Source organism: Crocodylus siamensis, chromosome 2, assembly GCF_052110815.1.
Source record: "Crocodylus siamensis isolate JL-2025a chromosome 2, ASM5211081v1, whole genome shotgun sequence".
Classification (NCBI taxonomy): domain Eukaryota; kingdom Metazoa; phylum Chordata; order Crocodylia; family Crocodylidae; genus Crocodylus; species Crocodylus siamensis.
Window position 1 is genome coordinate 56,965,305 of NC_143396.1, and position 11,750 is coordinate 56,977,054.

The 11,750-nt window shown below is 39.7% G+C and overlaps 1 protein-coding gene across 2 annotated transcripts in view; it reads left to right on the forward strand.

Moving 5' to 3' along the window:
- The window catches only part of KIT (KIT proto-oncogene, receptor tyrosine kinase), an 83,249-nt gene extending 71,704 nt beyond the window's left edge, over positions 1 to 11,545 (forward strand). For both annotated transcript variants that reach the window (XM_090035940.1, XM_090035941.1), the window contains exons 17-21: positions 2,737 to 2,859; positions 5,810 to 5,921; positions 6,039 to 6,138; positions 6,654 to 6,759; positions 9,058 to 11,545. In XM_090035940.1, the coding sequence (XP_089892066.1) occupies positions 2,737 to 2,859; positions 5,810 to 5,921; positions 6,039 to 6,138; positions 6,654 to 6,759; positions 9,058 to 9,183 (567 nt within the window). In that variant the 3' untranslated portion in view covers positions 9,184 to 11,545. The remainder of the gene's footprint in view (positions 1 to 2,736; positions 2,860 to 5,809; positions 5,922 to 6,038; positions 6,139 to 6,653; positions 6,760 to 9,057) is intronic.
- Positions 11,546 to 11,750: the final 205 nt, after the last annotated feature.

An 11,750-nucleotide genomic window follows, 5' to 3' on the forward strand; every position in this document is an offset into this window, starting at 1 on the left:
AAATCTCTGTAATTAAAAAAACCCATAAAGCAAACCAAGAAGCCCATATTGAGAATGGAACTTTCAGAAACACCAAATATTGGGCCAGTTCTGCCCTTGTTGAAATCAATGGTAAAACTTCCATTGACATCAGTGGGTGCAGCATTAAAGACTCTTGGGTGCTGCTTTTGAATAACCCAACTTTAAAAGCACACTGGTCCACTTTCCAACCTTAATCGTTTTTTTCATAGATCCTTATGTATACACATTACAATGCAGGGTTTAATGTGTATATTCAGGACCCCATCTCATCCTGTGCACTGGATAGACACGGCTCTGTGCGTAGTGTCTGCTTATTATTTCTCTTCATTCTCCTCATTGAGTAGCCCCACAGAAACCATTTGAAGAAAATCAGCCCATAACCTGCAGTGAATATGAAATGTTTTCTTTCCATATATAGCCTTCTTGTTGACATTCATCACTACAGGATCTGCATATATGAGAGACATTAATGAATCTGATCTCACAGCATTAGTGTGAATTCATAGAGTAGTATAATATCCATTATACATTACAAAGCTGAGATGAAAGAATGTGTCTATGGCAGAGACAGGGATGGAATTCCTCATTGGAGCATATTGTCTTAACTACAAGACTATTTCTCCTCATCTAGTAATGAATCTTCCATTCTCTTCGGCAGGAGTACTTTTAACTCCAGACTGTTTCTTCACATTCCTGCTTCACTGGGACTCCTTACGTTCTTAATGCAGCACATACGAAGTGAAATACTTTGTTAGATTGTGGTGTGAATGAGGCAGTGGTCCTGTGGGAAAAATAATAGATCCCCACATAATTAAAGATAGTTTCCATGATGAACATCCAAAAGTCAACCTTAAATTGTCATTTTTAAACCTTGGGCTGCTTCATATGTCAACCTTAATGTTATTCTTAAGTAATTTTTATAATGGCATTCCTTATACTGTAGTTTTGAAAGAAAAATGAAGAAATTAAGACGTTTCACCATGTGGCTAGATAGCTGTGTCCTCCATTGTATGCACTTTAAATCATTCCAGGCACGCGTACTATTATATGAGAAGAGAACTTTTTAAAGCCTTGTCTCCCTCCATGCTCTCCCTTGCCAGCTGCACATAAGAGGTGCTTACATGGCCCATCTGGGTTGCTTTTGAGAAAACACAGTTGTACAGGTCTTTTCAGTTCAAGATATAGGCACTTAATAATATAGGCACCTAAATGGTTTTGTGATTACTGAGTGGGGTCAGTCTGGATCAGTCTTCATGTCTTAGATGCCTCAACTTCATCTAGCATCTGTTTAGCCACCTACAGGATTATCTGGTCCCAACTAATTTTTTTAAAATGGAATCCCAATGCCTGAGCTATTTAAGTGCTTTTGAAATTTTTAACCCCTGTTTCTGCCATATTTCAAGTTTTCATCACATTCTCCTGAGTCATGGAAGCTATTTTAAAATGTATATAAATATATAGGGGTGCACCAATAGAATTTTTGGGGCCAATACTGATCAGATTTCCAATATGCAGCTAGGCAGCTTGAAGAACAATGTCTAGCTGGTACGTCTGTTGAGGGGGAGGGGAAAGGAAGGGTCGGGGGTGGGGAGAGTGGGGCTGGGGCTGCGGCAGGCACTGCCCAAGCAGGGTGGGGTGGGGCACAGGACGGAGCCACAGCTCATCCAGGGGGCACAGGGAAGTGGGGGGGCAACTGCTGGTGCACGCACCCCAGGAGGGCATGGGGGCATGTGCCCCCTGGATCTGCATGGGGTGAGGTGGGCTGCCACTGCAGGCTGGGGCCAAGGCTGCTCTGGGCTCTTCCTGGTGGGGACTGGGCCAGGCCACGTTTGGGGCGGGTGGTGGCAGCGCTGGGAGAGGGTTATGGGGGGAGTGCTGCAGCTACCCCAAAATTCACTGTAGTCCCCCAACCCTCCCTCCCAGTGCTGCTGCCTGCCCTGTCCCAAACACAGCCCAGCCCAGCCTCTGCTGGGAAGAACCTAGTGCAGCCTAGGCCCTAGCCCACAGCAGCCACCTGCCCTGCCCCATGCAGATCTGTGCCCTCCCCCCCATGCCATCCCAGAATGCATGCAGCAGAGGGAGCTGCCCCTCCTCCCCACAGGTCTGTCCCGCACCCCAACCCCACTCCCTCCGTCACCGCTGGGGCTTTGATCTGCATCCCCATTACCCTTCCCTCTCCCCTCCCCTACCAACACAACAGACTTACCAGCTGCACGCAGCTCTCTATGTTGCTGGGCTGTAATCCTCACTGCCTATGTGATGCGCTATGGCTTCACATATGCATGGGGTATTTTATACATATATAAAATAAAGTTTTTTTTCTTGGAAGGTAAACTGTTTTTTCCCCACTTGTCATAGGTTAGAAAATGTAGTTGGAATATTGGCTTGGAGCAAACACTAAATTGTAGCTGAAAATATAGAACTTTAAGAAAGCTTTAAGGAACAGAAAACAACTATTTCTATGGGAATACATAGGCAAGTTTCACTATGGAAAGTACTGCACATGCTCCTTCCAATATAATAAAGGATATTAGGCACTAATTCCTAGCTATCTGAGTTTGTACCTAAGACTAAAATAACTTTCAGTTTGTATTATTATGCATAACTAAATAAAAGTGTATCCAGGAAAATGCATGCTCAAGTAGCAGTTCTGAAAAAAAGCTACTGAACATGTGACAAAATAATCAGAGGTTTTATTTATTTCTTCTACCCTAGTGCATACACAGGGACTTGGCAGCAAGAAACATTCTTCTCACTCATGGTCGCATCACAAAAATTTGTGACTTTGGCCTTGCTAGAGATATCAGGAATGACTCGAATTATGTGGTCAAAGGAAATGTAAGTACATAATATTTATTCCAGCTATTCTCAATGAGGAAGTGTTCAAACTTATTCTAATTTCCAGAACATCTCAGTTTCAGTACGTATTTACCCTTCTCATTTTTTTTCAACATGTTTTGGCTTGTCGTGGTTATGAGGGGGTGTGTCAGTGTCCAGATAGCAGTGCCAACAGAAGCTTCTAGTGTATGTGCAACTATATTGGCAAAGTGTGTTTTTATTCATATAGTGTTTCATTCAAAGGGTTGTTTTTTCTATAATGGTAAAAAACACAGCTTTTTTTGGTGTAGCTGCAGCTTCACCAGTATAATTTCACATATTCCTATACCAATAAAGTAGTCCTAGAGTAAAAGTGTCCAAAGGCATTTATTTGAAAATCTTCTAAACTTAGTGGTATTGCATTTCTTTTGCTCATTTCTAAAATAATTTATTGTTAGAAAAATATTCTGAAATTTGAGTTGCCTGATGTTTGCTTTGTTTTAAACATCATTCAGACAACTGAAACTTTATTCAAGTGTGGTAGTACACAAAGTGGGAAGTGGAAACAAGTTTGATTTTCATTGGTTACACATTCTGAGGTTAGCAAAAAACATATTTTAACCTATAAATGGTAACACACAGTATATAATCTGTATCACAGATATGGGTTGGAAAGAAATGTTATATCTAGACCAATAAAGAAAAGTTTGAAAACTCACTTTGGGCAATTCTTAGTTACGCTAAGATACTTTCATGGCAGTATAAAGAGACATTAACATGGGGACACAAATTATTGCCAGAGCAGTAAAGGGACCTAAGTAGAAATGAGAGAGAATTGAGTTCATATAAGTTTAAACTAAAGCATCCTACTAGGAATTGTCTTCCTTGTGATTTGCTCAGATGCTGTGGATTTGTTATCCATGGTGGCTTTAAAGTTGACTAGCCATACCAATAGCTATTACTCTGTATTTGTTGTTCCCACCACCATCTCTGTCCTACCCATATGTGCTGTTACCAAAGTTCAGCACAGGATGCAACTGAGTCCACGGAGCAGTGCTGGAAAATGGCAGGTTGAATGAGAGCTGCTCTGTGGGATTTACACAGAAACTAAACTGAAAAGGTAGCTTTACTTTTCAGCATCAGCTCAGGCTCTCCTTGGTTACTCAATGCAGCTAGGATTTTTAAGTACAGGCCAACAGCTTGTGAGATGGTCAGTAATTAAATATTGATTGTCTAGACTATGGTTTAGGTTGCCTGACAATAGGATTTTTCTTAGACTAAGTGGATCAGAGGAGGAGGAGGATAGGATGCAGCTGCCTGGGGAAGCCAGGGCTGTGGGCTACCTGTGTCTGATCTGATCTTAAACCATGTTGGGAATACAGACAGTGCTGAAAGCCACTTTTTTTCTGACTAGCTACACGGGAGTCCAAAACCTTTTAGGCACAACAGGCCAGCATTATGCAGCTCTGTTCAAGGTACCGTATTTTTCGGACCATAAGACGCTCCTGACCATAAGACGCACCCAGTTTTTATGGCAGGAGAGACTATGTGTGCCGGTGGCCGGCCATTTTTATTGCCGGCTCCCGGCCACCGGCACGGGCGCCGGCTTCCGGTGTAAACAAGCGGCGGATGTCCCGCTTGGGCTCCGCCGCCTCCGCGGGCGAGCTCCGCCCCGTCTCCCCGGGACACGGCATAAACAAGCAGCGGGTGTCCCGCTCGGGCTCCGCCGCCTCTGCGGGCAAGCTCTGCCCCGTCTCCCTGGGACACACACCTTCGGACCATAAGACGCACCCTCGTTTTCCCCCCACTTTTGGGGGGAAAAAAGTGCGTCTTATGGTCCGAAAAATACGGTAGTTTACTGTTCACAACCCAGCTACTGCTGCTTGTTTTTCCAGTGCCTGACTTCACCACTGCCAATGTCTGAGTTCCATGAGTTGCATGAAATCACTTGATGAGCCAGATCCAGCTCCTGTGTCATAGGTTTCCTTCCTTTTCCTCCCTCAAAGTCTAAATACTTTCATTATAAATGTTACTTGGTAAACTCAAATTACCTCTCTCGTCTCACACCAGATATTCTTCAAATCACTTGTAGTGTTAAACAACTGGCAAAGAGTATTAGCTTTCATTTTCCTTTTTATTTTTCCTGCCTTTTGCATTTACCTCTTTTTTCCCTCCTCCTCCTGCTTCCTTTCTGTACACGAAATAAAGGCTTTTCCTTACAATATAATTATAATATATTTTGTATACACTGTTTCAAAGCTGACCTAGAAGGAAGGGGCTGGGATTCTCCCCCTACAGATACAAACTCTGGGAACCAGAGTGAAACTGGTATACAGAGAGAGAAGGAAATCAGTCAAAGGAATGGGGGAAAGGGTTTTCAGCTTTTCATTTAACTTCTTCCTTTCCAGCATTTAGTATTCTAGGGGAGAGAGTATGCGCATTAATATGAGTAGACAAAATACAAATGCATATATATATTTTAATGTGAATGTTCAGGTTTTCCTGCTCCAATGAGGAGCTAAAGAAGCTACCTTGGGTGTTTGCTAACATACTGAAACATCTGAGGAGGTGACATAATCAGCATGCATGTAATAGCCAAACCAAACTGAGATTTGCATATTCAGTGAATAACTATTTGAAATCACCATATCGTATTTTTACAAATCTTTTACTGATTTGCTGTCTTCCATTTAAATATATATTCTGGAAATCACACAGTATACAGAAAAACAACTATATAACAATTGTGCAGCTAGGACACACAAAACAGAGTGTAAGGAACCATGTTAAGTGTAAACAAACTTGTACAAAGATGAATCCATTTCTATACAGCATTCCTGTTCTCGTGACTTGCAGAGGGATTTTTTTTTCAGTAACACCTAAAAAGCATCATCTACCTTTAAGTAATTTATATTTTTAAGTTTTCTTACCTTCTTGTCTAATTTATTTTTTGCCCTCATCCCCTATAAAGGCTCGACTACCAGTAAAGTGGATGGCACCTGAAAGTATTTTCAACTGTGTTTACACCTTTGAGAGCGATGTCTGGTCGTACGGAATCTTACTTTGGGAACTGTTTTCTTTAGGTAAAGTACTTATTGATTTCATGGGTACTAAGCTTTTTTCAACTAGCTTTTATTCCTCATTTTATAATCAAGAATATTAATCAATTGGTATTGATTAGTCACATGTTGTATTGACAGGAAGCAGCCCCTACCCTGGAATGCCTGTGGACTCCAAGTTTTATAAGATGATCAAGGAAGGATACAGAATGTTTAGTCCAGAATGCGCACCAGTTGAAATGTGAGAGAACAACTACCACTGTTAATCCACAAAGCAGTCTTGCAATTCAGGGAACAAACCTTCCTGATTCAAGCTAATGCATCTTAGGATGTGTTTTGGGGTGTTTTTATTTTTTTTTAGTTGTTTTAATTTTTTCAACAACTTAAATTAATCTTAATTATGTAGTTAAAAGTTTTCAAATGATTTGATACTGGAGATTATTTTTAAATAGGAAAGATGTTGTGATGTAACTACTCTATATGCAGAATGTCCATTGCTGTGAAAGATATTTTTGCCTAAGGACTACTGAAGTATTGAGTGCTTTTCATTCACGACTGAATGTGCTGGTGCCACCATTTGTACTGTGACTAATTTTTTATGAATAGCTTTATATAAACCAAATTAGAAACATAGTTAAGCTGAAATTGCTTGTATCAGACCTCAGTTTTATTATCCACAAATAATAATAGTTTAAATAAAAAGGTATTTCTCATGGAATTGCCCAGTCAATAATATTTCATTTAATATACTTACAGGTATGAGATAATGAAGAGTTGCTGGGATGCTGATCCTTTACAGCGACCAACATTTAAGCAAATTGTGCAGCTAATTGAGCAGCAGCTATCAGATAATACTCGTTGTGTAAGTATGAGCCTCCAGATTGGCACTCAGTCCATAATAATAAGTTCCTCAAAATCCAGTATGATTTAGTCAAGATTCTGAAAAGATCAGGGGGGTGGGGAGAGGGAGGGTAATATTCTATTTCCCTTTCTGCATCATAGTGGTACAAAGCTTTCTACCTGCATAACTGGCATTTTTGGCACTTATGCACAAGTAGCAGTGTGGACACAGAAGTGAGCATACAAAAACTAAGTATTCACATCAGCCCACATACTGGCCTCACAGTTATGTGCATATATGTACATAAGCGCATTCTGTACACACATTTATCTCTAATTTATGAAAATATAGCTAGCCAGAAAACCAGGATTTTGTGCGGAGGAGATACTTCCATGATTTAGCTACAATAATTGAGTTGTTGGGGCATTTGCCCAAGAAGCTGGAGACCTTGTTTCTTGGCCCCCTTGCCCAGAGGAGTTTGAACCTGCATCTCTCTGACTTCCCAACACATGCTATAACCATGACACCTAAGGTTAGGCATCATCAAGATCCTTCTCCAGCGCTCTTTTTGCACTGGGAGGGTGCAGCCCATGGTGATGTAAGGCTGTTGCCTTTGAAGGGAGTAGGCCATTGTCCCTAATGGAATGGACACTGTGCTGCTCTCCATTCATTTTATCCAATGACTGAAATGCAGGAGCAGTGGCTCAGCCTTAAACCACTCAGCTACTAGGTTTGAAGGTGGAGGACCCCCTTCTCTCTCTGTGTTTTTGTTGGGGGGGTACTTATGCTCAGTTATGCACACATGTAGATAGCCAGTGTGTATCCTTACTGCATGTGCTCAGTCCACACCTGCACACTTACTTCCAGAACATAAAGCTAAACCAAAAACAGATAGAAAACTGCCACTTAGATACACTAAGGGGAACGTGATTCTATCTTTAGTGTCCTTTCAATTTATGCAAGAGGCACTGGTTTCTTAGGGTGATATCTTTTATTGAACCAGCTATGTAGTTGGGATAAAGTTAGACAAGCTTTCAAATGCAAGACATTCTTCCTCAGGCCTCTGATCACAGGAAGCCAGGCACCATATATCTGTCAAACATAAGGAAGAATCTTACATTTGAACTTTATCCTAACTACATAGTTGGTCCAATAAAAGAAATCATCCTAAGAAATCCTTGCCTCTTATATGATTTCTGGACCACCTTACATGATTTCTGGACTACAGTATCACTCTTACACAACATTTAATTTATATACTTTTGACTGTAAATTTTGTTTGCTTGGATGACCACATGACTTTCTCATTTTTCTGTCATTCGTTTCCAAATGGCACGGTCATATCACTTTCTAAGCATTATGTAGAGGCATAACATAACATAAATAAAAGTTAAAAGAGTATAGTTTTAATGTTTTGAAAATATGGTGGTTTTGTAGATGTCATAAAATAGGATGTATTCATATCATAAAATACAGAAAAATATTCTGGTGCAGCAACCATGAAAATGGAGCTTAATCTTTACTCAGTGAAGCATTTTCAAGACAAAGGTTTCTTGCTTTTTTAACTTTTCAGACTCTCTGATTTGTTCTTTTCTCTGTGTTTTACTTGTATAGTGTCTGTCATCTTGGAAATCAAGTGTTGCCAAACTGGCACCTTGCTCTGCTTACATCTCCTAGGCCTGTGCCTGGAATACCATTTTAGGTGGATAATTGGACAAAAGTAGTAACATAGAAAATAGGGCATTTTAGAAATGTGGCTCTTGCTCTGTGGGGAATATCTTATTAAGCTGCACTTAAGGAGCAAGTGACCAGATGGTCCTGAAGCTGGAGTACAAAGCCAGAATGCATTCCTGAAAATTTTAGGTGCTTTGTTCTGGTCCATTGTAAGTGATGCCCTAATCATTTAAGAAAAGATGAAACTGCTTCTTCCAGTGTCCAGTTGCTTCCTTTAACATTTAGGCAAGCTTCAAGGATTACTGAAACAAAGGCAAAAATGTGAAGAGCAATCTGAATATTTAATGGCAGGGATTTTCAAAGATAACGTCCATTTCATGCTTTTGTTCTTTGTTTAAAAACCTCGTGTCATTTTAATAAGTGAGTTTTGAGCTTCTGAATCATTTTAAACACAAGCACTTTCAAATTCTGCTTCAGTATGTTCTTAAATTTTACAAGAAAATATTTCTGCTGGATACCTGTCACCATGGCATGTGGTAAAACAGGAATACTAACGGCAAGGATGTACTCTGATTCTTTGAAGGAAACAGGTGAAATACTGGCAGGTGGCAGTGAAATTATGATAATACCACTTGTGTTCTACAGGCTTACTCAAACCTTCCAGCAAAATTTGCCAGTCAAGGACATCTTGCAGATCACTCTGTGAGGATTAATTCTGTGGGCAGCAGTTCTTCATCAACTCAGCCCCTCCTGGTACGTGAAGATGCTTGAAATGAAATGGGGCATCTGGAAAGAAAGTGTCCCAAATGGCACAGCTGCTCTTATTTTGAAGTGGAGGAAGACAAGGTTACTTTAATCATTTCTCTTCTCTCCTTACCACTGGATAGTGGAAATGTTGCTGTAATACTGTACTTTACCACACACCATTGTACATAAACGTAGTTCACCCAGCATGGTTACAGCTATTGTTGTAGCATTGAATGGAGCTGTATATATTTTGCTATTCTGTGTGTATTTTGCAGCAGAGAACCAAATTCAAAAAAAAGTCTGAATCCTCAACCTCGGTTTGGAACTAGTCAGTTAGAAGCTAGCCCAACTATTAAACAGTCCTCTAGATCTGTGCTAGGAAAGCTAATATACATTGTCCAATTAGTATTTTTTTTGGCCAACTTTTAGAAATCAATGCAAATAGTTGCTTGTTTCTGCAACTCCCAGACCTAAAAATGTCACTGGCAGATATTCTTGATTAGAAGTCAAATGAGAAGAGGGTACCTTCTGTTCATAGGACAGAGTTAAAATGAACACAGAGTTTGTGTAGCTGCTGTACCACTAAAGGACTTTGCATTTCTGAACACCTGGAGGAAGGTGATTATTGCAGATCCTTCCACCTCCTCCTTGGGGATCCTCCCAGTTCTTGTTTCACACAGGTTTTTTTTTCATTTCAGGCAAGAAGCATAATATTAAGGGGTGCAAGCGAGTGCAGAGCTAATGTTTGTATCTAAAAGTAGGCACACAAATGTAAATAAGGTCCTCTCTCTGCCTAATCCTAGCAATTTGATCAGGACTCAGAGAAGGCTTTTCAAGTAGATTACATATCATAAGGAGAGGCAGTCATTGTTTTGCCTTATTTGAAAAACAGCTCTCCTTGTTTAGCCTTTCCTACATGGGTGCAACTTTTCCACAGATGGATCTATATACGTACCACAACCTGGGAAGGGCTTTCTTCTCAGTCACTTTGAGCACTTATACACAAGCAGCCTCCAACATGCTGAAATGACATATATTAATAGAGTCTGCTGGAGTGTGGTGATTACCGTGCTCCAGCAGACTCCAGCGTCTCACATATCTGCATCCCTGAGCTTGAAAATGGCAGCGGGGGCGTTTTAAGTAAAGCTCATTTAAGCTTTAGTTAAAGCCCTCTGCTACTGTTTTTCAGTGCAGGGATGCTGATACACAAGATGTTCCGGGTTCTTTAATTAGATTGGCCGTGAGAGCCCCCTACCACAGTCCCAGAGCATGTGTTCAAATGCCCTTTATCTTTCCATCTGTCTTATGTTAGGGGAACACTTGAAAGAAGAGAAGTTTGTTAACTGGCAAACACTGGATCTTTGTGTAGCTGCTTCAGCTTTGTTCTGCAGGCATGTGGATATGGGGTCAATGTATATTGCGCCTAAAAAAAATACTAGCTTTGAGCCTAAGTCTGTGCTTCAGTATCCAAAGGACCCCTCATTTTCCCAGCAGAAATATTGCTAGTTCTTCTCTTTCTGTGTTTTCCTCATGGACAAATCAGTAAAGAAGCATTTAGGAGACAAAGTACTGGTTAAGTATCTATTTATTTACAATGCACTTAGGCACTCTCTTATTTAAACTTAAACTACCAGGTTCTTAATGGTATTTACATTTATTTTTGTTGTGTAACTAATTGCCCAAATAGAAGATACTTGTAAATATTGACACTGGTAGTACAGCCTATAGGTTATATTGAATGCCACTCATCTTCACTCTTTATATAAGCACGTTTGGATTATACTTAAATTTGTCAATCTTAAAATACTCATTTGCACTGGACTTAAGCTATTGCACCTTTCCAAAGTTAGCCAGTTGTTTGGAGGAGTTCTTATGTATTTTTGTTGTTAAGCATTCTCATTTTAATGCTATGAAAGTTATTTTGTAGTGTGCTGACTTTGAAAGCTACTAGGTGTTATAATTGTAGATGTCTTGGTACTTCATGGGCCCTTCGCTGAAAGAGATTTCTTTTTGTTGTGTACTTGAAATTTATATTTTTATAATTTAGGGTCTTTCAAAACTTATTTTGCAGTGGCTTATTGTTCTGAATGGTTTTACACACTTGTTTTGTAAATATGGAAATGTAGCAATAATGTCCTTTTGACTATTCTCAGTTCTTGGGTCTCAGAAATATTTTTATATGAATATATATATATGCAAAAATATCTGTATAAATACGTGTTTGAAAGTTTATGAAACACTTATGGATATGTTGCCCAGTTGTAGAACTGAAGTTCTGAAGACTTCAAATAAAAAATGTAAATATGTATTCCAGTGCTACTGATGAGTAATAACTTAAGATGTAATATTTTCTTTACTCATAAATCTTAATAAATTTTGGGTTGGAAAAAAGCCACAGTTTGTCCATGGGCAGAGATGAAGATTGAAATTCTGGAATATTTTTGAAAATTTGTATCCTGAAACTGATCATTTGTTGATTCTGTTCTGGACTCTTCTTTATATATGAATAGACAAAAACAGTATTTGGAAAACTTTAGGAATCTGTGTATACAGGTTATATTTGATATCTATGAAAGAGTATATTTTGCTAC